This window comes from Andrographis paniculata, unplaced genomic scaffold, assembly GCF_009805555.1.
Source record: "Andrographis paniculata isolate CXL003 unplaced genomic scaffold, ASM980555v1 Contig18END, whole genome shotgun sequence".
Lineage (NCBI taxonomy): Eukaryota > Viridiplantae > Streptophyta > Magnoliopsida > Lamiales > Acanthaceae > Andrographis > Andrographis paniculata.
Window position 1 is genome coordinate 542,803 of NW_026137468.1, and position 26,976 is coordinate 569,778.

General features: G+C 35.1%; 6 protein-coding genes across 9 annotated transcripts; 4 read left to right on the plus strand and 2 right to left on the minus strand.

Moving 5' to 3' along the window:
* Positions 1-48: 48 nt before the first annotated feature.
* On the plus strand, positions 49-1,644 carry LOC127239361 (probable CCR4-associated factor 1 homolog 7). The gene is made up of 2 exons (XM_051257470.1): positions 49-289; positions 510-1,644. Exon 2 carries the CDS (start codon positions 634-636, stop codon positions 1,459-1,461), a length of 828 nt encoding a protein of 275 aa, XP_051113427.1. The 5' UTR covers positions 49-289; positions 510-633; the 3' UTR covers positions 1,462-1,644.
* A 130-nt stretch (positions 1,645-1,774) lies between these two features.
* LOC127239370 (zinc finger protein 1-like) lies at positions 1,775-8,954 on the plus strand. 4 transcript variants are annotated; one of them, XM_051257488.1, is made up of 4 exons: positions 1,775-1,923; positions 2,029-2,103; positions 4,426-5,138; positions 8,841-8,954. In XM_051257488.1, exons 2-3 carry the CDS (start codon positions 2,073-2,075, stop codon positions 5,115-5,117), a joined length of 723 nt encoding a protein of 240 aa, XP_051113445.1. In that variant the 5' UTR covers positions 1,775-1,923; positions 2,029-2,072; the 3' UTR covers positions 5,118-5,138; positions 8,841-8,954. The 4 variants fall into 4 exon arrangements, with proteins under 4 accessions (XP_051113445.1, XP_051113456.1, XP_051113439.1 ...); XM_051257499.1 differs by lacking the exon at positions 8,841-8,954 and having other exon boundaries at positions 4,426-4,783; positions 4,877-5,749; XM_051257482.1 differs by lacking the exon at positions 8,841-8,954 and having other exon boundaries at positions 4,426-5,333.
* On the minus strand, positions 7,761-10,525 carry LOC127239393 (uncharacterized). The gene is made up of 4 exons (XM_051257513.1): positions 10,145-10,525; positions 9,959-10,008; positions 9,804-9,856; positions 7,761-8,901 (listed from the first exon to the last, which is right to left on the minus strand). Exons 1-4 carry the CDS (start codon positions 10,417-10,419, stop codon positions 8,560-8,562), a joined length of 720 nt encoding a protein of 239 aa, XP_051113470.1. The 5' UTR covers positions 10,420-10,525; the 3' UTR covers positions 7,761-8,559.
* A 759-nt stretch (positions 10,526-11,284) lies between these two features.
* LOC127265975 (uncharacterized) lies at positions 11,285-14,805 on the minus strand. The gene is made up of 9 exons (XM_051296035.1): positions 14,534-14,805; positions 13,476-13,560; positions 12,900-12,974; positions 12,483-12,519; positions 12,275-12,358; positions 12,124-12,184; positions 11,917-12,023; positions 11,729-11,794; positions 11,285-11,574 (listed from the first exon to the last, which is right to left on the minus strand). Exons 1-9 carry the CDS (start codon positions 14,613-14,615, stop codon positions 11,479-11,481), a joined length of 693 nt encoding a protein of 230 aa, XP_051151992.1. The 5' UTR covers positions 14,616-14,805; the 3' UTR covers positions 11,285-11,478.
* Positions 14,806-18,304: 3,499 nt separating this feature from the next.
* Positions 18,305-19,293, plus strand: LOC127241025 (ethylene-responsive transcription factor ERF003). Its single transcript, XM_051259908.1, has 2 exons — positions 18,305-18,570; positions 18,749-19,293. The coding sequence occupies exons 1-2, from the start codon at positions 18,488-18,490 to the stop codon at positions 19,170-19,172; spliced, it is 507 nt and encodes a 168-aa protein (XP_051115865.1). The 5' UTR covers positions 18,305-18,487; the 3' UTR covers positions 19,173-19,293.
* Positions 19,294-21,520: 2,227 nt separating this feature from the next.
* LOC127241262 (ABC transporter D family member 2, chloroplastic) lies at positions 21,521-26,106 on the plus strand. The gene is made up of 10 exons (XM_051260190.1): positions 21,521-22,004; positions 22,080-22,278; positions 22,382-22,449; positions 23,155-23,481; positions 23,646-23,810; positions 24,231-24,459; positions 24,770-25,002; positions 25,098-25,398; positions 25,476-25,735; positions 25,806-26,106. The coding sequence occupies exons 1-10, from the start codon at positions 21,735-21,737 to the stop codon at positions 25,986-25,988; spliced, it is 2,235 nt and encodes a 744-aa protein (XP_051116147.1). The 5' UTR covers positions 21,521-21,734; the 3' UTR covers positions 25,989-26,106.
* Positions 26,107-26,976: the final 870 nt, after the last annotated feature.

Below are 26,976 nucleotides of genomic sequence, written 5' to 3' on the forward strand. Positions count from 1 at the left end.
ATTTAATTTAATAATAATAAATAAATAAAGAGGTAGTCGTCTCTAACCTCTGTTGTAGAGTTAAAATGGGAAGTATCGGTGAGTAGTGTTTTTTCTCCTTCCTTAGCCGCCTTACACTCCTTATCATTTTTCAAACCCTAATCCCCTTTTACACACGCACACACACACATATATATATATATATATACCCCCTTGGGGTAGTACGCCGTCGGTGTTCGTCTGCGAGCAATTTGGTACTGGATCTCGACGTTTTCGAGCCAAGATCTCTCCCTGCCTGTTTTGATTTAGGGTAAGTTTCTATGGTTGAGGTTTATCGAAATTTTTGACCTCGATTTGGGTTTATTTTCAAGGGAATCTGGGAATTAAGTGAGAAATTAGCTTAGATCTGGACGAAGGATCGCCGAAAAAGTTGTAAATCGTTCTAAAAGTTTGGAGGGTTATGAGGTTTTGTTGGGTAGGGTTTATGCCGATCTCGAGCTGATTCACGCTTCTCTTCAAATATTCTGCAGATTTTGCTTGGAAACCTCAGATCTGTCTGGAAATTGGAACTTTGACTTGACTGATTCGGAGGGTGTAAATCTGGAGATTTCGTACTACTTTAAGCCAAAATTGCTCAGATTTCGTTCGTGAGAAATGTCTCTTCTTCCCAAAAGCGATTCGATTCAAATCCGGGAGGTTTGGGCTGACAATCTGGAAGACGAATTCGTTTTGATTCGTAACATTGTCGATGAGTTTCCTTACGTCGCCATGGATACCGAGTTTCCTGGAGTGGTTATCAGACCGGTGGGAAATTTCAAAAACTCTACTGATTACCATTACCAGACCTTGAAGGATAACGTTGATCTGCTGAAGCTGATCCAGTTGGGGCTAACCTTCTCCGATGAGCAGGGGAATCTTCCGACTTGTGGAACAGATAAATACTGCATCTGGCAATTCAATTTCCGCGAATTCAATCCAAATGAGGATGTCTTTGCGAATGATTCGATCGAACTGTTGCGCCAGAGTGGGATCAACTTTGTGAAGAACAATGAGAATGGTATTGATGCAAGAAAATTTGGGGAGCTCTTGATGTCGTCAGGGATTGTTTTGAATGATAATGTGTTTTGGGTGACTTTCCATAGTGGATATGATTTCGGGTATTTGCTCAAGGTGTTGACATGCCAGAACCTTCCGGACACGCAGGCCGGGTTCTTTACTTTGATCAAAGTGTACTTCCCTGTGCTTTTCGACATTAAGCATTTGATGAAGTTCTCAAACAGCCTTCATGGTGGGCTGAACAAGCTGGCTGAGCTGTTGGAAGTTGAAAGAATTGGGGTTTGTCATCAGGCGGGTTCCGATAGTTTGCTCACTTCTTGCACTTTCAGGAAGCTGAAAGAGAATTTCTTCAGCGGCTCGATGGAGAAGTACACCGGTGTGTTGTATGGATTAGGAGTTGAGAATGGACAGAGTACTTATAGCTAACTTTGTTGTGGAAAAAACAAATTAAATAAACAAAAAATTTAAATAAATTTGTGAATTTTATGTGTTGATTAAAACTACATGTGTTGTGCACAGCTTGTTAATGATGCCACACTGTTGTACAAGTTTCTGCAGTGCTGTAGTTCTTGAGATTTAAATTTAAATTCTGCTTTGTTCTTGGTCTTCTGTATGTTTGTCTTATATTTTGGTTGGATTCTTGCAATGTTCAGTGATCTGAAGTTGTCGGATTTGCCGAGCCCTGGGGTACAGAGAAGTGTTTAAGCTTTAGGCTTTGCGGGCATGGTGATGTATATATTTAGCCGTGTGCCATTGTTTTGTATTAAACAAAGTTATTTTGTTGTGTAGCAATTTGATTTTGCAGGGCCAGATGACCTGTAAGTTACCAGCATTCTTTGAAAGTCAGTGATTTATCTACAAAATGGCACATGTTGGTGTAGATCGAAGGTGATTCATGAAGTAGCAAGTGCCCGCCACTGGATTTGATTTTATTTCATTTTGTGTTTTGGTTTACCCCTTGCTAATTCTGATGTTGTCTTTTCTTTGCAACAGAGACATATCTGCAGAGCGACGAGTGGAATTTGTGGACAATAGTGATGCGGCGTCAACCAATTTCTACTGCTAGAGGTAACATTTTACTAAATTTCCCTTCTTTTACTACAGAATTAACAGTTGAATCTGCATTTTTTGTATTTTTTTATTTTTTATGATTAGAGGGGAATGGAAGTATTGAAAGTAATGAATTAGTGTCTTCATGGCATGGCTTTGATCTTGCAAAGTTGTATCGATATTCTTAGAGAGATATGTTAGTAATGTATAATTTGAGTTCTGAAAGGATCCTTGTCTACAATCTCACAATGGATATATATATATATATATATGTATATATTAAATCCCTAAATATGATAGCAAAAGCATTTGATAAAAGAAGGAAAGGAATGATGGTATTTGAGAGTGGACTCTCACTTATTACGCAGAGATATTCAGACAAGGAGATCCATTGACATCTCAAGCTCCATTTCTTGAGCAATATATAAAGCCATTATTGCCGTTTTTTTTTTTTTTGTTTTTTCTTCTACATTTCATTACCAAACAATGATGAATATCTAACTGCATTCATTCATGTTTCACTTATTCAAATTTTCTCTTGCAAACTTTTTGGATGCGTTTCGAGGATCATTTGTCGTCGAAGCTTGTTTTGTGATTCACATGGTATCAAAGTGGTTAAATTATGCTTGTTTGAGTAAAATTTTCATTGGGTTTTGCTTAAAAGATATGAACCTTTATTAATATGTTGGCAGCCTTGATTCGACTCTCATATTGATATCATCTTTATGTGCAAGGGTTAGGATCATTTGTTTGATTGATTTTAAAATTGTATTATTGAATGATGACATAAAATATTTACCAAGCTTTACACGAAATTTGCTGAACTGTGAACCTTCTTATAAATATATTGAACTTAATTGTTGAATTATAGTTTAAATCTGTTAAATATATATATTAAAATATATTTGATCATATCATACGACTCCCACCGTCATCTTCATTACAAAGTTGCTAGTCAATATCTCTGCCAGCTCAACCATGATTGACGCCATATATATATACACTGAGATTAAGAAAGTAACAAGTAGTAGTAGTTGAAATATGTACAACTGATTCTCACCAGACAGCAGATAATGAATGATTCATACAAGATATTTTCACCACTTATGATGATTACATTTATGGTGCTTTGACCTTGACCTACACACAAATCATACATTATCATTAGCTTTCATATGCATAGTCAGTCAATTCACTAGTTATGAAGAAAATTCAACACCCATATTTTGACAAAGGGATTTTCCATTCCAAACACCCACAATAATTAACAACACAAAATAGCACTTATTAGTAACTGAAACACAATCAAGAAATGCCAAAATAAAATAAATCATGATCATTGAATGAATAAACACATAAGCAATCAGGGTGTCAGAAATACTCATCTTTATGCCAACTTTAACACACTCCACGTGGTTGTGTTCATCCACATATTGCTCTATTTGGCCTAATATGTGCTCACTATTCATCAACAGTCATCGTTCTATAAGAGCTTTTGCATGCATCACCCTATATAAAAATTGCATAGCATATCTTCCCACTATGGAGACAAGGTGGAGTGAGCATCCATGTGATTGTGATGTTGATATAATATGATCATGAATGAAAATTAAAGGGAATACAATGTTTCACCAATCAAAATCCAAATAATTTCTACATATTTATCTTTTTCCCTCTTGTTTTTTTCTAAGGGGGCTTTGACACCCTAACTATCTTGGATTTCAAAAATCCTCTAATACTATACATGTATCAAGTAGGCCCTTTACTTTAAAATAGAAATCACAATTATTTCCACTAAACTTTTAGAGGGCTTTTTTTAACATTTCCAATAATGCTAAAAGTTGTTTCTATTGCTAATCTTCATAGCTTCACACCAAACATTCCCTAAATGTGTAACCCAAAATAGAGAGTATTGCCCTTTGGACACTAAATGTCAAAGATGACATGAGAAAAGCAGATCAACACATTTAATGGGGTATGCATGTCAAGAATGTGTTTCTTTCATTAGTTTAGTTCCTATCACAACTTTACCACACATGCACACCTTCCCCACCTCTAAGTTCTGTAATTCTGAGATCAGTCAATAAGACCTAATGGTTTAAGTTCATCAAGCTTTCAAACAAACATATAATATTACAACCCCACGCTTTGTTTAATTCCCACAAGAAATGTAGATCAGGTTAGAGTAGGGCCTAACTGCTAATTATAAATAGATGTTCTAACCATAAAATCTCTCCCATCTAGATGGTACCATATAATCATATCATATTCCATACTTCTTCCTCAACCCTCTCCAAAATAACTAAACTTAGCCTGAAGAATTCAATGATCAAATGGAAGCAGGCAAAGTTCAAGAACAAGAAGGGCTCACCAGAATGATCGACTGCTCAGATCGCCTGGTGTTGGATCTAAACCTCTCGAGCAAGGAACTAGACGGAAATTCAAAGCAAGAGCTCATCCTTTTCGACAAGAATGATCAAGCTCAAAATGCCGGGAATGAATCAGACCAACCCCGGGTTTTTCCATGCAACTACTGCAACAGGAAATTCTACAGCTCACAGGCTCTTGGAGGCCATCAAAATGCTCATAAACGGGAAAGGACCATAGCCAAGAGGGGAGCAAGTAGCAGTATCTCCTTTGGAAAACATCGGTACCTTAACATGGCCTCTCTCCCTCTACACGGCTCTGCTTTCAACAGGTCTCTTGGAATTCAAGCTCATTCCATGATCCATAAGCCAGGTTTTACAGTCTCGACATCATCTAGTTTTGGTAGGATTAATCCCATTTACAGGCATTCAGGGTCAGTCCGAAAGCCGCTTGAACAGCAGCCAGCAGTTGGACGGCTAATTGCATTGGAAAATCGCCAGGTTATACCATCTTCTACTGGACGAGTGGCCTGGTTTGACGGTGGTCAAAAGCTTTCTCCAGCAGTAGATCGATTCGGAGGTGGATTCAGATGGGATTCCGGCTTTCATCTGAAGACTACCAACAAGGAAGAGTTGAAGCCATTAGACTTATCTCTCAAACTTTAGTGTTCTACTTTTATGTCTCATGTAACTTTCTAGCCTTTCTTAATTCTTCATATGAATTAATTTCTGTATTAGACTTTTTCTGTTTTTTGGAATTTATTGCTGTTTTTTTCAGTTTCTGTATACATATTTATGTATAAATTCTCAATGTAAATTGCAGTATAGATTTCCATCTCCAGAGAGTAAATTTGGTTCATTAAAAGGAAAGAAACCTATACTTGAGCTATTTTCAGGCAGATCTTGCAATCTTACAACTGAATTGTTTGAAAAATATTCCAGATTTTTTTATTCTTTAAGTCTATTATAAGACACCACCACTACAGAGATTATCAATCATTACACTCTAAGAGAAGAGAGAATATGCAACAAATTATTCATGCATATCTTCCTAAAACAATTAGAACCATTGACTCAAAGCATACACTACATATTGGATGGTTAAGATTTGCCCTGGACCCTAACAAACAGTATTGCTATGGCCCATCTACAGTTTAGCAGAAATTGACTTGCTGAGCATTGATGTTTCTCATTTGGAATCTTAAAGTAGTGTTTGGTTAATCTTGGATAGTTTTCCTTAACTTTCAATGATGGATTTTTATAGAATATAAATAATCCTTAAGCTCCTAAATTACATCACCTTTCCCAATTAAATGTTCACAAAACTGGAATCTTAACTTGGTGGTTGGGCCAAATCATTGCCAATTATAGTCATGTTTCATGTTAAACATAGTATTGATCATTTCACTCTCAAGAAACACAAACATATCTAATCCAGATCACACATGATCTTATTTTAGATGGCTTCTTTTTCAAAGAGTGTACACTACAAGTAACGTTCCGAGAATGCATATTTAATTTCATCGTACACCTAACATCATATAATTTCCTTAACCATACCTTTTTAAAATGTGTTCATATAATTTCCTTAACCATAGCTTTCAAGAAAGGGTATCCTTTTTACACAGTATTTTCAATAATGCATAATTAATTTCATCATACAACAAACATCAGGTATCCTTAATGTTTGCCATAAATTCTATAGCAAAAAGGAAGCTGTACTATCATTACATGGTTTGTTTTTAGGTTTTAGGTAATGATTCAGATGGTTATGTATGAGAAGATGATTGTTTGTTTGGAGGATTGGATTGGATTTACACTATTCATCCAATTTTTCCCTCCCAAAAAATCAAATCAAACACCTATTTTTTATAATTTATATTATACTAAAAATCAATTTTACATTCAAAACATCACATCAACACCTATTTATATCACATCATACAACTATTCAAATATAAAAATTTTTCTATTCAAATCCCAACTCAAAATCTAAACCCCCAAACAAACACACAAATTCTACATAATGATATGCCTTAGGAAAGTAGCCCCAACGGCGTGCTATGTAAGAGGAAATGATGATGTGGGGTTGGTGGGTAGAACACCAGCCTCTCTAATTATATCAAGGACTACGAAAAACACACAAACAAGTTCTTTAAAGTGTTTCTGTGAGCCATCAAACCTTAATATATATGTGGGACACAACACATAAATCATACCTGGTTTGACACTTCCTAGTTAGAGGATGTTCTTATTCACTTTGTTTCAATGAGAATAATCTATGTACTTTAACAGTAAACAACCCCAACTACATCATTTCCTTGATACAAACACAAATGACTTTTATAAGCTCCTATTTCTATAGTCATTTAATTAAAGCAAAAGAGATTATTGTGTTTGGATACAGTTTTGAATTGTTGGTGATTTGAGAATAGTAAAAAGTCAGAATGGAAATAAGTGTTGGATATTACTCTCTTTAGAGAGAAATTTTGATGAATATTGTGAAAATAAAATTGAAAACATAAGGAAACAAAGCATTTCAATGAAACATAAGGCGAATCTGACATCAACACAGTGAAACAAGTAACAACCACTGTGTGGATGCAGAAAAATGAAAATAATTACCATATCTCTAAAACTAAGAAAAGAATTCAAAGTTCTTGATTTAACTGATTTTCCTGATAAATTTTGTGGCTTTTAAAACTAAAGAATAGGCTCTTACCCTGAGCAAATGGGGAATGTGGTACCTACTATTCTCAACTGTGATGGGACTGGCATGAAACAGTAGTGTAAATAACTAAAGGAACACCTGCTGTCCCTAACTGTCTATCTTATCCAAGAGGACATTGATCATCTGTGATAAAGTAGTTTTGCTCAATGAATAGATGCTCAACACTGACAGCTTTTGGGACCTCTTACTGACATCATTGGCCATATATTCTCCTAAACACACTCATCACTAGGTCATATCAATCTGCTTTGCCTACATTAGTACATCGTTCATGTGTTATATATATGACTCACCAACAAGATCATTTTTTCAGAGAAATGCACTAGGTTATTTTCTCACTTAGTGGTTTGAGAACGGTAAATTTCAGCTCAATACCTGACATTTTCTTTGAAGACTAGGTTATTCCATTGAAAACATTATATCTTTGAAGACTAAACAAACCAGTTGATAGCATTCAAGGACTACCAGAACAGATTATATGAGTAGAAGCTTTACCAAAATGAAAAGAATTTGACCTTCTCTATCAGGTAGATCAACAAATTCGAATTTACCATCCTCTGCAGCCACTTATTATCCTCATCTGTGTGTACATTGGATCGATGTGGTAACTAATTGTCCACGTCTACCATAATCTGAAAGTAATGAGAGAAACCTATAAGAAACAAATTATCACTACGATCATGCTAAGCATAAGAAGGATTAATTTAAGGGTTCGTGTGTAATTATAAAATACCCAACATCTATTATGCAATGAAGTTGTCTGGAACACAGAATCATCGTCCAAAAGCACATCCTTCATACTTATAATGGTCCGAACAGAATGCTACAACTAGAGTAATAGTAAAGGTTTCACTGCAGAAATTACTATGTAAATAAGATTGGCAAATTAAAGACATATGTAAAAAATTGTGAATCGCATTGCCAACTGCCCATGATTATCTAGAAGACTTCAAAACATGGTTATATTTGCCCTTTAAGAGACACAGGGGGAAGAAGCTTCAACAACCTTCAAAAAAACCTTGTCAAGAAGAATGAAATTTCATATGGTAACAAGACAGAATAATGCCTTGGGCAACCTCAAAAACAAGACATTTAAGTATTTGAGAAGAATCTCACCTGGAATACAGGACCTCAAGCCTACATCTTGAAAATTACAACTAGAAACAAGTATTTCCGCAAAATCTTCAAGTCACTTTAATTATAATTTACAAAAAGAATCTGTTCAAGACATGTTGTTCAACATCACCCGATACGGCCTTCAATTGGCTAGTTAGAATCTTGTAATGCTTTTCTGCAAAATGCTTCCATGCTACAGTCAATAAATTTTTGAGAAGTAAAGCTAGGCCAATCGCTATTCTGTGCATCCGGGAAGGTCACTCATATATTGTTGTCCTTTTGATTAGTTTGTGAGGGATGAGTAGCTGGTTCTGCTCCTCTTTCTTTTGTAGTCTTCATTGATGATTCATTTTGACTATTATCTGGTTCCACCTGAGTAGCACTTCTATTCTCACCAACTTCTTGTCCATCTGTTACGGATTTACTTGGTTGCTTCTTAGCTACCTCAACAATTTCCTTAACTCTTTCTTCCAGTTTATTTAGTCTTTCTTTCACCTCCAAAAGCTGGGGATTTGACTCCATTTTTTCTTTTTCTTTTGCAGCCTTGAGCTCCATTTCCTTTGCTTGTGCCTCAAATTCGGCTTGTTTCTTTTTCTCCAATTCCTAACAATCAACCATGATGGACCCATTTAGAACCCATGGTTTCGGACTCACCACAAATAGTGCTAGCATGCATCAGAAACAATATCTTTGCATTTTGTGGAATTTAAAGCATATAGTTCTCAAGTACAAACGAATAAAAGCACTGTTGATGTGTCTCTAACATCGAAGACTGCCAATTACTAAAGTATGTGATCTGAATCTTACATTAGCTGTAGAAGGCAAAGAAAATATGTTTGCTTAAATAAATATTTCAGTCAAACACTACATTTTAACATTATATTCTGAGGTGGGCATGGTTTCACTAGTGTGAGAAATGATGCATCAAATAAAAAAAGTATCCATATTCTCACAATTCCCATAGATAACACTGAACACATTTTGTATAACTGATGTTTATAACCATTTATCCATGATACTTCCGCACACAATTTAATAAACTTATATGCTACAGAGGCATGCCTTAATATGAAGAACCCATAAAATGGATCTGTTAGTGTGCGCTTGTGGGATGAGATAGTATCTAGAAGGTAACACTAAAGGTTATTCTTGTTCCTTCTTCATGATTCGCCAATCCATCAAAGTTCCATTGCACATAAACTTATAAGTGGAAAAAACATAGAGTTAAATATATAATAAATTTATCTTTGCAAAGAGATACCCCCAAGAACATGTTTCCTTATTTTTCAGATTAAAATACATCCCAGTATTTCCATTGCAGGCATATAATGAAGCAGTCTCGATAAATTTAATGCATCATTCGCATGTTACATTCTGAATTCATATAAAAATATCACCTATTGACTTTGCTATAGTATGGTATTCAGATTTATTTTGATAAATCATTTCCAGCAAAAGGAGATTCAAATGCAAATCATTATGAGCAACACAAAATGATAGCATACCGCATCCATTCTTCTCATTTCACTGCGAGCATACTGAGCAACAAGATACACGGCTGCAATAGAAATTCAAATAAATAACCTTACATCAGACCGAAATCCAAACCTAAAATCTAGTGTGTGTGTGTGTGTGTGTTTTAATGAATAAATTGATGTACCCAATGATGGCAAACACACAAAGAAGAGCTGCACCAGGTGGAAATCCAGCCTAAAAACCATCAAACAAGCTAATCATCAGCAGAAAACCAGTGAGAATATCCATTCAATGTGAGGTCAACATAGAATAACTATGCTTTTCGCGAGTAAAAGCAGCTCGCTAACACCATAACACGGACGAAACACACCCAAATTTCTTCTTCTTAGGAGGATCGGAAAAGAGAATCTTTGCGGCCGTCGTGAAATCAAGCTTCTCAAGGGCTTTATACTGCTCTCCATAATTGCTCAACGAAGGTGCTGGCGAAGGGGCGTTGCTGCTGCTGCTGCTGCCACTGTTAACGACGGAAGGCTTCTTACTGCTGTTAGTGTTTGATGAACAAAAAGTTCTGTTCAGAATGTATTTCAGCCGACTCGAAACAGAACTGCAATTCGAAACACTCTTCCACCTATAAACCATTGTCATCCTTTTCGATTCTACATTTCACGACGAATCACCATTACAGAAAGTGCAGCGCAGAGAAAGAGCCAGCAGCCTGCAGGGAGAAAAAGTCGCCACGACCAACTGGTGCTCTCAATACTCTCTCTACTTATGGGCCATTTGGGCCTAGAATTCATCATGGTCATTTGGGCCCAGAACTATTATGGGCTGTAGTAAGATAGTGGCCCGGAATAAATAACTGGTGTAAACCCGATAGGCCCAATTTATATTTATCAACTTCTAGCACAAAAATTCAAATCTACTGTGTGTTTGTTTGGGGGTTTGGATTTTGAGTTGGGATTTGAATAGTAAAAATTTTGAATTTGAATAGTTGTATGATGTGATATAAATAGGGTTTGATGTGATGTTTTGAATGGAAAATTGATTTTTAGTATAATATAAAAAATGAAAAATAGGTGTTTGATTTGATGTTTTTGGGGGGAAAAAATTGGATGAATAGTAGAAATCTTATTAAATCCCCCAAACAAACACACCAATATAAACACAATATTAATAAAGCTCAAAACATAACTAGGTTTTTTAAATTTAGCTCCTGTATTTGTTTTTAATTTATATTTGGGCCCCTTGGCCCATTTTAGTTTATTAGGCTTGTTTGGGGTGCAGCCCATTATGGATCGTTAGTTTCTTTATATTATGTATGGGCCTCGCCCATTTTTTACATTAGTAAGTTCATTTTGATAAACAGAGCGTTATGGGCTCTTAGCATAAGTAAACCTGCATTAGACCCGAACCCTACCCAATTTCTGGTCAAACCCGGACCCGGGTCGGGTTGGGTCCTGCCGCGAGTATGAAAATATGTGTATATATATGCATGAAAATGAGCAACATCAAAGCATCAAAAACGCTTTTAACTTTCCAGACATCATAATTATACAAGTCCCGAACACGATTTATACTAGTAAACAATCTCCTCAGTATTGTAGGAGTTGGACGACAGGATGCTCTAAAAAACACAGGACACTGAACTGATGTATGTGCTGGAACGAACAACATCAACTAGTGATCCGGCGAGAGCCGGCGGGCTCAACCGCGCTTGCATCTTAACCATTCGACAAAATTGTCCAGGATCACCGGCCATGCAAGTTCTGGATCATAATTTTGGAGATCCAGGAAGCTAATCTGTTACAAGATCATTATCAATAGGGGGCCTGGATTAATTTCAGAACTGCATTCAATTCCATCATCTGCAAATTCTTAAAATGTCTGCAGATATGTTGAGAGGAAATGAAAGGGATCCAGGAAATTTCATTCCAAGGGATCAATAGTAAGTTACCTCATTGCAGAACCGGCGGAACCCCAACCACTGATCCATGTTAATGACCTTGTAATCAGTTTGTACCTGGATATCATTTTATTAGTTATTTTGGTTTTTCGAGTGTTAGGGAAGATAAAATGCCAAGAACATCTGAGTCACAGGTTAAAGTGTAAAAATAGCAATTGAATGTCATTAAAACATCAAACCTGCAGATACTCAACAAGTGCATCAACTTGAGGCCGATATTCTGATTTAAGAACAAGATCCAGCAATACACAAATTGTTTCGATATCTACTGTTTTCTGCTTTTCCTCTGAGAAAAACAAAATAAAATAGAAAGCCACACGTTAAGCAGAAGAATGGGATGTTCAGCTTCCACAAAAGAGCTCAAAACATTGGTTTGGATACGAAACCTGTCAAGCAATATTTGAATGCATAGGCATAGAAATCCGCAAAATTCGATGGCCCTCTGACCTTTTTACAAGGAGCATAAGAAAGGAATGTGGTTAGTAACTAATTGCATCCAGTACTTGATTTCAGGTGCACCAGTCAGTAAATACGCACCTCTCTCTCAAGGTGTGGAAGTGCCTTCTTCAGTTTAGGCATTGTGTCGGCTTTCAGCGCTTTAAGACCTCTTCGCCACTCATCCTAACAAATAGAAGCAACATATGAGAAGGGAGTACACATCATGTAACAGATTAATTTGGCAAAGTTGTAAGGCTAAGAAATGATTTTTCTATATAAACAATGAGCATTCGAAAAGGAACCTTACCAGGGTGAAGAATCCTTGTTTCCCTGCTTGCATTTTCCTGAGACCAAAAATCTCCCAAGTAAGGTTCCATATGGAAGATACCGATAAAAGATCGATATAACTGTTAGGAAAATTTAAATTCTCTCATACACCTTGTTGGAAATTTTCCAAAAAAATGAATTTTCCGCCTAGAATGTAAGAAAGGCGGGAATAAACAAAGTGCACAAACAATAAAGAAGGAAAAAATATGGGGTGGGAGAGCCCCACAAATGCCGAGACTTTACTCTAAACAATAGAGAATTACAATTTGGACAAAAGAATGATCAGTGGATACAGTCACCATTCCTACCACACAAATATAATTCTTTGAATAACGTTTACAACGGCTACTAGACTTCCAATAAACATTGGATTACAGCAACAATGCCATTAACTCACCATGCGAGCATTAATATCCGCACATCTGTATGATTGACTCCCAAATCTGAGCAGAAATTCTCTATTCCTTCTGGTCTGGTCACAAAGATCCCAAACAAGCAAGAATATAAATAAAATATAGTAGCGAATCACAGACAGCAGAAACGACAAATTTGTCTCTTACACATATAGGAAGACAGAGTAGAGATTTCAACTGCTATTGCATTGGATTTAAAGTTTCAACTTCTAATGATCACAAAGGAAAAAGGGAGCAGACAGACTGGAGAAGAACAAGCTACTAGAGGAACAAAACTGGAAAAGGAAGGTGTAGAAACAAGCAATAGAAATTCAAATCGTCTAGTTCTAAAATTTAAGGGGGTGAGAAGGAAACATCAATTATATCACATCCTCTTTACATAATTTGAAGATGATAGCTTTAGATTTTTCTGGATGAAATTTAATATCAGGTTTCTGGAGAAGAAATATATGAATTAGCAAATTTATTAAATTGATACTCAACGAAGGTTACATTAACTTCATCTAGCATAGCATATATCATCATGTGAACAAATCAGAGTGCATGTTGAGGACACTTACTCAATCATACCCGAGGAGTTGTTATAATATGCATAAAAGAGTTGATCAATCCTCTCCAGCTCTTTGGAAGCCGATCTACCCGAAGCTGACGTGACCAAGAAAAAATGAAAGAATGTCAAAAAGGAACAGTAACAATGTCAGATAATTTTTGTCTTCTCTTTATTTCGTCATAATCATCCCCATCATTCAGGGAGTTCATACAAGCTAATTTCACTCATGAAAAAAATCTATTTAATTTCATTTCCAAAATTCTCATAACCTGCTGTACTCTTTTAATGAGAATAAACCGAATAATGTACAAGCTAGTCCATCAGTTGCCTTTTTCATACACACTTATATCCTTTTATTTGACTAACATTCATAAAATTCTACCACGATGGCATTGTCTCACCTCCATACTTGGGAATTCAGCAGCTCACTATCTCTTTATTAAAGTAATTCCAGCTACACACCCACACTCTTTCTATATTTACATTCAAACCCACCATTGAAGTGTTCAACTGAGAAACTAATTTCACCATTTTAGCAACTCAAGAATGCTTAAACATGACATTTCAGTGTTCTTACGTAAATTGCATTCAGTTGTTGAAGACTTGCTTTTCCCTTTTGACTAAACATTGATTCTTGATTGAGAAGTGCAATCATTATCAAGTGAAAAGGGACCACTTCGTCTCCCAATCCCAAACATTTGTACTCAATTAAAAGCTAGAACCATTTCAAATATATATATATATACATATATATGTACGTATATATCATTCAGAAGGCCATATTTCAATCAGGATCAAAACCAATTGTTTAACAGCATGATAATAACTTCAAACAACAAATGCAGTAGAAAGCAGAAATTACAATTTACAGCTGCAATCCTTTCGAATACAATACTGATAATTGTATTTCAACAGACGGACGTAAAGATCACATTTGTAAATCAAGAGCTAAACAATACAACAGAATCGAGTGTCATTCTCATGTCATGCTCCCAACAGATAAGTAGTATTAATTCAAAAAATAAATAAATAATTCCCGAATTCAATCCAAATGGAAAGGCATAGAACCTGCACGGAAGAGATCCACAGCCGATGAATTGCACGATGCAGCCGCATTCGCGGCGCCTTTCCTGGATGAAGCGCGAGGCATGTTTCAGTTCAGCAATTCCGATTGATTTTATTTTAAATTCAGAAACGCCCTTCTCTTCTCTGTCCTTCCTTTCAACGAAGAAAAAGAAAGAAAAGAGAATAGAGGGGCTTTAGCGAGGAGGAGCGGAATCTGCCCTTCCGAAGGAAGAAACCTCCAGAGCAGAGACGGTGCGCGATTTCCTAAGCGGATCTCGCGCTGCCATGCCTTGAAGGCGGCGTACGATAGCAGTTATGGGCTCAAAAAAAAAATTAATAAAAAATTTGGGCTCTGATCCAAAACTTCTAGAAGTTCTTTATTTTTTTCCTTTTTTTTTTTCAACTTGGGCCAATGGTGCAAAAACGGTTTTAATTTACATATCTAATAATTAATTGTACTTAGAACTATTAAAGAAATCAAATTGTTAATTTGATTCGATTCAGTTCGATTTGAACTCGTTTGCGAAAATAATCGATGGAGACGGTGAGACTCGAACTTGAGATTGAGATCTAACCTAAGGTTTGATATTATGTCGGATATTAATTACCGTCTCATCTAAAAGTTCGAACAATTAAAAAAACTAAGCCATAGAGTCCCAACAGAATTGTATTATTTTACTTGACATAAATAGTTTATCTGTTTATGATATTATGAATATAAAATTAATTTTTTTTTATATAATATAAATTTTATTTTTTTTATTTTGCATTTTTAAAAAAAATATATAATAAATGATATAATTAGAGTTGGAAATCACAAACAACATAGGCTAAATAATGTCAAAAAGGGGTTTTGGACCATACATAGGCACAGACATGCAGTTGTGAGAAAATTGTCTAAAGTTAGATGATTATTGAATAAAATCGAAATGTTAAATAATGAAATAATTGAAAAGGTTGGGAATTAAAAAGGAAAAGCAAATAAAAAATATATGAATGTTTGGATTGATGAGTAAATGTGAAGAAAGGGAAACACTAATGATTTCTCAATGAATCCTTTTGTGTCTGATCCTCAGTGCATGCGCAAATCTTACCACTTTTTTTGGCTTTGTCATGTAGCCCCCTCAAAGCCCTATTACATCGTTCATTATGCCTTATCTAATATATTGAAATCAAATAACATAATTCTAATATTATATAATATAGTATAATACACTCTTCCCATCTCCTACAAATATATATACTTCTTTCGTCCCATATCTATTTCTCAATTTGTCTTTCATACGAAATTTTAAAAATATTTGTATTATATTGAGATATAGTATAAATAAATATAAAAAGAATAAACTAAATTTATTAGTATTGTATGATATAAAATTAATGGCATTTGTGTAATATATTGTAAATTGAAAAGGTATTTGTAATATTAGGTAGATAGTACAGTTACTTAAAATTTTTTTTTGATATTTTGTTATAAGACAGAGCAAAATGAATAAATTGGTATAGACGGAAAGAGTAATAGATTAGTGAATAATACTAAGGTTTTTTTTTTTCATTTTGGTTTTGGTTTTGCTTTGAATTTGAATTTTTTTTTTTTTTGAATTTTTTATTTAAATAATATTTTAATATGATTGAAGAAATAGTAGTGTATAGAGAGAATACAATTATTATAAATTCATTTTTTATAATTATTTTCTTACAAATAAATAAGGTTATGATTACACTTTTTTTGAAAAAAAAAACAACTTATATTATTCATTGAAAGTAATTTTTTCAAAGAAATATTATATCAAATACATATTTTCATTTTTTTTTCAAAAAAAAAAAAATCAAATACTAAATTTCTTATTACCTCTAAAATTCTTCAAAATTTGTTATATAAACTAAGTTATGCAAATTATAATCTAGGAAGAAATTTAAGTGTATATATATATGGAATCATTGTCCAATAGAATGTGACTAGGGAAAATAAACTATAAGAAAATCCAGTATAAATAATTACAAAATTATGTGTATATATATATAATAAATTCAATGCAAAATGCAAGGTGGTGGTAATAAAGTAGTGTTAAGCAATGATGCAAAAAAAACCTCTCATAATAATGATATTGACACACTTTGTTGAGACATATGGAAAAAGTAAAATTGTATGGACTCGGAAATAAAGTCATCAAACTCATTATCATAATTGAAATAATTTCTCATAAATATTTTATATAATATTTAAAATAAAAATAAATATTAATTATTTTAACACAACTGAATTTATTCGAAGTTAATAGACATTAAAACTAAGTAAACATCGAGATGGGGCGCTGAAGTGCGCTCTCGGCGACGCTAATTTAAAAAAATTATAATTAAAGAAAAAAAAAAGGAGAAACTTCTAAAAATAATCCATGATGTGACCACGCCTAAAATGTTCTCTAAATTATGGATAATAAAATGTATTTTTTTGTTAAATAATATTTTTCTTTTTTTTTTTTTTTTAATTTTTGAATTGAAAAGTAAATAAATGTACCCATTATTTAAAATGATTTTAAAAAACAAAATAAAATTCAAGCGTTCTTCGTATACAAAATTTCTGATACCTATAACAAAATGTATGGCGAAAATTATTTTATTTGAAAAGCATACTCAAAGTTATACCATGATGTTGAATTAATAAATATAATAATAATAATAATAATAATAATAATAATCATCATCCATACCCTATTATTTTAACCCCAAAATATTATTATTATAATATAAAATAAAATATATATTATATTATTGGATAGTCTTTTAAAAAAGTGATCAAGGATGACTCTATTCATTGGGGTTTAATTATTTGCATGATTACTACTGATTAACTCCCACCTGGTCATGTTTTTCATAATTATTATGTGTGTTTAATTTGTATACATTATACATTTTCTCAATTATTTCATTGGTATTATTATTTCATTACGTATCTTTATAGCCGTGGCTATTATGGTCAAATATAGCAGCTGTTGCAATGAAACCCCTTGTCGCAATTTTGCATGGATGGGTATGGATATTGGATTTTAATTTTTTTGTTTAAATAATAATATAAATATAATATATATGTTTGTAGGATGAAATAATACTATATTTCTATGAAAAATTATAATAATTTCAAAAAAAAAAAAAAAAACTTGAATAAAATTAATATCCTGTTTATTTTTATTTTCATCCACACCACCTATTCATCGTTTACCGACTTCGAGGAAGTAATTTTTTAGGTTGTCTCAAGTCAAGTCCAATTTCAGTAAAAAAAATGGCCTATGTGGCGATGTACTAATGACTGTGGGGTAATGAGTTCAAATTCCGATATTTTAGGTTTTGTCTTCCATACATCATAGTGTGACTTGTCTTGTGGAGATGAACTAGTAATCGTGAGGTCATGGGTTCAAACTCCGAGATCCTAATGTGACTTATGTTGTCGGGTTCGACATTATCTAAAAAAAGTAATATTATCTGTATCTATGTGTATTTATAAACCCCTCATTAATGATCTTCTACACATTCAACACCTCTCACAAAGAATATACATACATACATATACATATATATGTATATATATAGTCTGTCGTTTTAACAGACATCGCAAAATCTATGAATGATATTTGGTCTGAAAAAGAAACCAAAATGATATATATATATATATATGTATATTTTATATAACAAAGAAGGGTCCATCTCATAAATCCCCTAAATATATATACATACATATATATATATATGTATAGTTATTGCATTGCAGTTGCATGCCAGCTGAACGCCGCAAAGCATTGCCTTCCTACATAAAACTCTCCACACCCCTGAAATTACTCCGTCTTCATTTCCATCTCCCTTCTTAATTACAACATTAATTACATACCTTAAATTCCCCGAACTGACCAACCTCCATTTCATTCTCACACACACAAATATATATATATATATAATATATATATGGCGAGGCCTCAGCAGCGCTACCGCGGCGTCCGCCAACGTCACTGGGGATCATGGGTCTCCGAAATTCGACACCCTTTGCTGTACGTATCTAAATATCTATATATATATATATATATATTCATTAATTTTGGATGCGCAGAGTGACTGTCTCAGCTCAACCTATGGATACACGTCATTAATACACATTGAATGTCTATATATGTATATATCTGTATCTATTTGTATGTATAGGTTGATTAACTATACGTTGGTTTGCAGAAAGACGAGAATCTGGCTGGGGACATTCGAGACGGCGGAGGATGCGGCGCGTGCGTACGACGAGGCGGCGAGGATCATGTGCGGGCCACGTGCGCGGACCAATTTCCCTTACAACCCACACGACCCTCCCTCGGCGGCGGCGCGGCTGCTCTCGGCTACGCTCATGGCTAAGCTCCACAAATGCCACATGGCGTCTCTTGCATTAATGACGACGACGACGACGGCCAAGAATAATAATAAGCCGTCACCGGCGCCGCCGCCGAAGCCGCCAGTGTTCACTACAAGAAATGATGATTCAAACACGGCCGTGTTGGGGAAGAATGATATTAAGCCCCAGCTGGAACTGGAAGACGACAGATTATACATAGAGCAGATGATCCAGGAGCTGCTTGATTGTGGTTCAGACATTGAATTTATTAATTAATTAATTAATAATTAGTTATTACATATTTATATATATATATATGTATGTATGTGTGTAAGAAGAAGCTATGATTTATATATATATATATATCTCGATGGACCGACGAATTAATAAAAATCAATCGATGAATATAATTTGAATGATGAGCAATAATTAATTAATATGTAGTATAATGTATGAATAGGGTTTGATTTGGGTAATAATGGTGTGTTCATATATGGAGGGACAATGCAATTTGATGAAATGAATAACAGCTGCTGCACACTAGTCTAGTCTAGTCTAGTCCAGTGCAGATTCCATCATTTCAAAAAAAATAAAATAAAAATAAAGCATGCAGCTAATTATAAACTGGTACTGTTTTTTCTTCCCCTTTTGACCACTCATAATCATCAGTTCACATGTAGAATGTTTTTTTGTCAATATATATATATATATATATATATATTATACTGGATCGTACATACACATCCAATTTTGGTATATTTGTTGTTTCCATTCACAGATATATATGGGCCTGTCTGTTTCTATGTTTGTATACACTTCACTATCATCTTCTTTAATTTGTGGTTAATACTTTCTAATTTCTTACACCATCCACTACTGTAATAAACTAATTAAGTTAGAATATTTAGGGTGTTAATTAGGGCTGATATTAACATTAATTTTTATAAGAATGTTGAAATATTATTATTATTATTATTATTATTATTATTTTTAAAACAACACCTATCAGATAAAAGAAAATAATAAATATAAGGGCGAGATGCATGAATGAAGGTAGAAAATTGATGGTTTAGTTATGATTCATTTTCCAACATTCATTATGTTCCCGCGTGCAACTTCTCTTCTTACAAATCCATTTGAAAATAAGTTTTTATCGGATGTTTTAAATTGAAAACATATTTTTAATACAAAAAACTATATATTTAATTTGATATTTTTCAATAATTTCATTTTTGTTATAAGATTCGTGCTTGAAAGTAACATTTGTAACAAATTGCAATGAAGTCATAGCCTTATTATTTGTGATATATGTCAACATTCAAATTACACATTGGCATTTTTCTTTCTTGCCACGCATATATTCATTTTGTCTCTAAAAATGGATTAAGACGCGGATATTATGCTAGCATGATATAATATTCAATAATTCTCGGCAACGCTGTCCAAACCGGGTTGCCAATTATCACAAGACACGAGCTTTAATCGTGGCGGTGGAGCCGCCGCCGCCGCTGCCGCTCCTCCCCTCCGATCGGCCGGAAAATAACCCCAATCATCCTCTTTTTTACTACTACCATTTTTTCTCGTCTCATCGCTCGATTTTTTCTTTATTACAGCGTTCATACTCGCCAAACATCCGCTATCGCTCTCGCCATCGCTACTCTTATTCGAACTCTTGAACAACCAACACGGCGATGACAAATCGTCGTCGCCGTCCCTACTCTCATGAAACCGATCATCGGGAGCCGGGGGAGGGTGCTGTAATCGAAGCTTCCTTATCGTACTAACCGGAACCACATAGTATTTCCGGCCGGGCATCAGCATTGTCTCCGGCCGGACAACATCATACGGCTGGCGGAACACGGTGGGATGCGCGACGCAGCACTTGGGGTTGCGTTCGAGGACTTCGGCGGCGGGGATCGGCCTATCTTGGAGCTCCACGTGTCCCCCGGGATGGACGATCTTGATGAACGAGTTTTTGGAGCTGTTACTACATAGCCACCTGGAAATTGAACTCATTTTTGCCTTTGCTTTTCTTCTCGCATGAAATATTGTTCTTAATTAAGCATATGTTGTTTGGATTCGAACCAAATTAAGAATGAAAGAATACATAGGCCGGCCGTGAATATTAATTATTCTGTGGTTGGGATTAAATTAATTTAATTAGTTAAGTTTGATACTGTCGGGGAATCCTATGATTCGTCTTCGTAGCTTCTTATGTTTGGAGTTAACTGTCGGGTTCCGACAACTGTGTGTGTTCTCTGTGCCTATGGTGTGCCGTCGTAAAATTTACTTTATAAGTAAAATAAAAAAGTTCAAAAACAATTTACATTTTTACTGATCAATTAAATATTATTAATTTTTAAATTTACTAATTTCATCCTTGAGTATTTTATACATAAAAAAATCCATTTAAACTACCGGTAAAATAATACAAAATGAAAACAAAGATTGAAATCCAAATAACACACATTGTAATTTAAATTTGTTTATATAACTTTTTGTCTTGAATTTCATGGACGTTTTGGGCCTGTGTACAGAATCCAACTCGTCTGCCTGTCGAACGAACAGGCCACGAGGATGAGGAGAAGCATTCAGTGGGCTCGAAGCAGAATCGGCTGCAGAGTTACAGACGACGTGGCTTCGCCAGAGCTCTGCAATTCTGAGATAATTCTCCCTCCACACGGAATCTGGATTTTCATCCTAAACAGAGTCCTCTAATTTCGAACAAAAGTTCAGGAGCGAGGCTCCCGCCGATCGAGTGCACAATCACCAACGTCTTTGACTTATTCCGCTGGCAATCTACAACTTTGGTTGATTGATGCTGCTGCTGTATGCAATATGATTGGATTAGGATTGGAATCCTCTGCACATCTACCTGCTCAGAAATTCCAAAGAGCTGAAGTTTGTGGTAGGGCGACTGGATTCCTTCTTAGCTGCTCCCAAGGCTATAAGGTCATTGAGAGGAAGCAGTACCGCCTGGCATTGCTGAATTACCGCTCGTTTTCCATCTCTAGAAGACGGCCAAAGCCAATTCTATCTTCAGTCTCAGCTACTGATTCGTCTTCTTCCGATTCACCGGCGCCGCCTGGCTCACAACCACCGAGTCAGGTTTGACTTTGAACTTTTTTGTTTGAGCTAATTTTGGCTCCTTTTCTTCTGAATAATTAACACGCATGTGTCCAGGGTGATTCCGAAAGAAAGGCTCCAGATGTGCAAACCCTAGCTAGGAGGTTTTGGAAAGTGGCTGCTCCGTATTGGTTCTCCGATGATAAAGTTGGGGCGCGTTGGCGGCTTGCGGCTGTTTTTGCTCTGACGTTGGGAACAACTGGAATCAGTGTCTGCTTCAATTATCTTGGCCGTGACTTTTATAACGCTCTTGCCAGTAAGATATCTTGAATTTCCAGTACTTGTTGGTTTCTTTGTTACCTTGTATCCGGTTATTTTGCTACTGTGATTTACCTTTTACACCTTCTGATTCATTGAAGACAAGGACCAAGAACAATTCACTAAACAATTGTTGTACTACCTTGCTGGTTTTGCTGTTGGAATTCCGGTGAGCTCATTGCTCCACTTTCTTAGGTATTGCTTGTTTGAAGTTTCTCTGGATTTGGTATAGGCGTGATGTAGCTTTTTATGTACTTATCATTAATTTGCTTGTGATTTGTTCTTCCTTTAGTTGATTCCCTTTGGAGTGTGGATCCTAATTCATAAGAAAATTCATCCTCCTAGCTGTTGTTTGTCTAGGTTTAGTATATTGCTTGTTGCCTCTAATTCTAGCGTTGGATTTGCAAATCCCATAAAGATGTGCTTAGTTATATATGAACGATGAAAAATAGTTACCACTGTAATCTTAAAGTGTTGTTTAGCATGTTTGATATAGAGGACCTAGTCGGTATTTATTTTCTTGGTACTCTGGAAAACAAGCATTATTGAGTATCTCAAGAATCTGTCTTACGTTTCTTATCTTCAATAGATGCACGTTACCTTTTTGCCTTCAATACTAGCTTTTACAAATTTTTGGTATACTATATTATGTTACATGAAGGATATAGAGGATCTGGATCATTCATCATTTTCTTTTGTTCCACTTGTTTTTCATCAACATCTACCCCCCCCCCCCCCCCCCCAGTAGATCTAATATGTGCTTGGTCAAGGATTGCTTCTTTTAATTTTCTTCTTGCTACTGTTTTTTAGAAATTCAGCTATAGTGTTAAAGTTCTCCTGATTTCATGTCATTTTTGAATTTATTGCTGATCAGGTTTTTGTTGTGAGAGATTATGCCAAAGATACACTTTCTTTAAGATGGAGATCTTGGATGACAAGCTATTACATGGATCGCTATCTGAAGAATCGAACATTTTACAAAATACAGTCTCTGTCAATAATTGATAACCCGGATCAGCGAATTGTCGATGATTTAAGTTCTTTTACTGGAACAGCTCTCGCATTTTCCTTGACACTCTTCAATGCTACTGTGGACTTGATATCTTTCAGTAACATTTTATATGGTATCTATCCTCCCCTTTTTCTTGTACTACTTGGTTATTCTCTTGGTGGAACCGCTCTCAGCATCTTTCTTGGGAAGGTAATATTTCATCTTTGAAAAGTTTTCTAGCCATGATTATCACTATTATGTCAGTTGAATAGTACTTTGTCCTAATTCCAGTTGCCTGTCATTTTTATTTTTTTATTTTGGTATTATTTGTATGTGAAAGTTTTGCTTCTGAATAACAAAATGTTCTTCTTCAGGGATTGGTGACTCTAAATTTCTTGCAAGAGAAGAAAGAAGCAGATTTCCGATATGGGCTTGTGCGCATCCGAGAAAATGCTGAGTCCATAGCATTTTATGGTGGGGAGGGCAATGAGATGCAGCTACTGTTGCAACGGTTCCGCAGTGCATTTGAAAATCTTTCGGTATGGAAAATGCTTACTTATTTTAAAAGAGTGCTTACAAGTTTTATTCTATTTGGTGCTGATATGTACTTTTGCTTCCTCCATGCATGTGAAGAATTTGATACTTTTGTGGCAGCAAAAGGCTTTACTGAATTTTAGAACATAAAGTAGCCAGGGACAATTTGAGAGATTCAATATTAAACATATAGCTTCAAAGTGGTGAGAAATATATGCGGAGAAATGTGCATACTCTTAATCTGTTTTCTGTTGAGTAAATATTGTTAGCGTAGTCTATACACAGGATTAAGAACATCTTTGTTAGGTGGCAATACGCATTGTTCATTGACTCTTCTTAAAAATTGGTTTCAGAACAAATGTGTGATGCTTGATATCATTAATTAATTATAATGATCATTTCTATGCTATCTTTAACTTTTACAGAAATTGTTGATATCTTCCAGAAATCTGGAGTTCTTCACAAACGGCTACAGATACTTGATACAAATACTTCCCGCAGCTGTTGTGGCTCCGATGTATTTCTCCGGAAAAATTGAATTTGGTGTCATAAATCAGTCTGTGTCTGCGTTCAATCACATACTTGGAGATTTTTCTCTTGTTGTATACCAGTTTCAGGCTATCAGTGCCTTCTCTGCCATCATAGATCGACTAGGTAAAGTACTTCCCCTCATACCCACAAAAGTAAGGTGTTAATATATGCATAAAGAAGTACAGAGATATCTTAGAAGAAGATTGATATATTTAAATATGAACAGAGTTAACGGTTACAATTTTTAAGAAAATCATCATAAGGAAGCAGTATTATCTGTAAGTTCCTTCAAGTGAGGCTGCTTAGTTTTCATGCCTGTACATGTCAATGACATCTCAGTAATTAAACTGCATAATTGGCCATAAGTCTATTAATTGCGGAAAATGAATAGTGTTTTGTTAAAAGAATTCTGATGTATTATATCATGTATTAGGTGAATTTGACGACCTTTTAAGTAGTAGTGAATCAAGAAGTGATGATGAACTCCCTGAAGAAATTCGTCGTGAGCACTGCAGTATTAGCAAACCTGGAGACTCTAATGGATCTATGCCCCTTGGTAGAGGTTCAAAGTTACTAACCATCGAGCATTTGACCTTATTGACTCCAAGTAAAGCAACTCTTATTCGGGACTTGTCCTTGGAGATTTGTGAGAACGACCATGTTCTGGTTAGTCCTTCACTTACTGTCTGTGATTTCAGCTTAGGATATTTTTTGACATTTTAAGGTTTGGATTGATTCCTGGTGGATAGCTGCATTAACAGATTACAGGACCGAGTGGCAGTGGTAAAACCTCGTTACTGAGAGCTGTAGCCGGTCTCTGGAGCTACGGAAGAGGAACCATCACATTCTTCGAAAATGATGGATGCAACTCTTCTGAAGTACCTTCGGTGGATAACATCAAGAACAGTTACGATGAACCAGAAAACAGCAATGCAAGAGGTGTATTTTTCCTTCCACAAAAACCATACATGGTTTTGGGCACTCTTCGTCAACAACTACTTTATCCCACCTGGAGCGTCGACATTGATTCTGCAGCACTGCAAGACAGTGAAAAATCGAATGGTAAAAAAAGCAAGAAAGACTCGACTTTACCAGCTCCTGTTTTGATGCTAACTTTGCCAAAACATACTTTCCTTTAGGTTCACTTCCTTTCCTGACGCGTACCAAAGGCTCAGACACCCGAAGAGCTAAGCCAACAACTGATGATATAATCAAAGTCCTAGAGGATGTTCGACTCGGCTATATACTGTCGCGGTTCGATTTGGACAGTATATACGAATGGTCAAGTGTTTTCTCCATCGGCGAGCAGCAACGTCTGGCATTTGCACGGCTGCTGCTTTCAAAGCCGAATTTGGTCCTCTTGGACGAATCCACGAGTGCTTTAGACGAAGCTAATGAGGTAATAAATGGATCGGGACCAACCCATTTTCATATCCTGCAAAATTTATGGATTCAAACTGTGGTTTCAGGCACATTTGTATGAGCTAATTGAAGGTTCAGGAATAACTTATATAAGCATCGGACATCGAAGAACTTTATTGGAACATCACAGGAATGTGCTGCGTATAAACCCTGCTGAGGCAACAAGTGATCTCCCTAATTGGCAATTTGAGGAGCTCAATAAGGATTTGATCATAAGCAAACCAGGTTAGCAATCTTGAGCACTAACATGTTTTAATAATGAAATTGTTGATATAATATATGTATATTTGTTTATTTTATTTTATTATATTGAAGCATGTGCAGTGCTGAAGTGATTCCTTTCTACTCTGTTTAAGTGTTAGTAAGATCTGTTGTGAGTGTTGTCTGTAGAGGAAATACATAAATACACGAGAGTGCTTATTTGCTCTCATTAGCAAATATAATTAAGGCAAATAGCATATATGTAATAACATATGATATGATTTCAGATAGCATATATTATGTCTTGACATTACATAATAACATATCTATACAATACAATAGGGGTGGGTAAAAAAATCGAATCGAATCGTCGAACCGAATTGAATCGAACCGAATTTTCGGTTAACCGAGCAAATTCGGTTTGAATACAAATAATGCATATTTGATATTTGTTCGGTTCGGTTCGGTTTCGATTTTTCATATTTTTTTCGGTTCGGTTAACCGAACCTAATATATTTATGTATTTATATTATTATATTTTAAAATTTATATTAATAATTATATACGGTTCGGTTTCGGTTCGGATATTTGAAATATTTACAAATATTTTTTATTTAATTAGAATTTTAATTATTTTTTTATATATTTTTTCTTAATTTCGGTTCGGTTCGATTTATTTGCAAATACTACAAATATTTTCGGTTAACCGAAAATTCGGTTAAGCGCACTTTTCGGTTCGAATACGATTCGCGGTTTCGGGTATTTGTTCGGTTTGGTTCGGTTATTAAATACCTGCATATTTACAAATAACCGAACCGTGTCCACCCCTACAATACAATACTTCTATACAGCACAACACAACGTATGGATCTGAACTTTCAACTTAAAATCAAATTCTATTATTAGGATGAGTGACCCTTCATTCTTACAAGATAAGAGAATTCTCACATTATATCCAAGGTGATAGATAGTCAATACTTTTCATCAAGATGATAATGTAAAAAATCCAAACAGTAT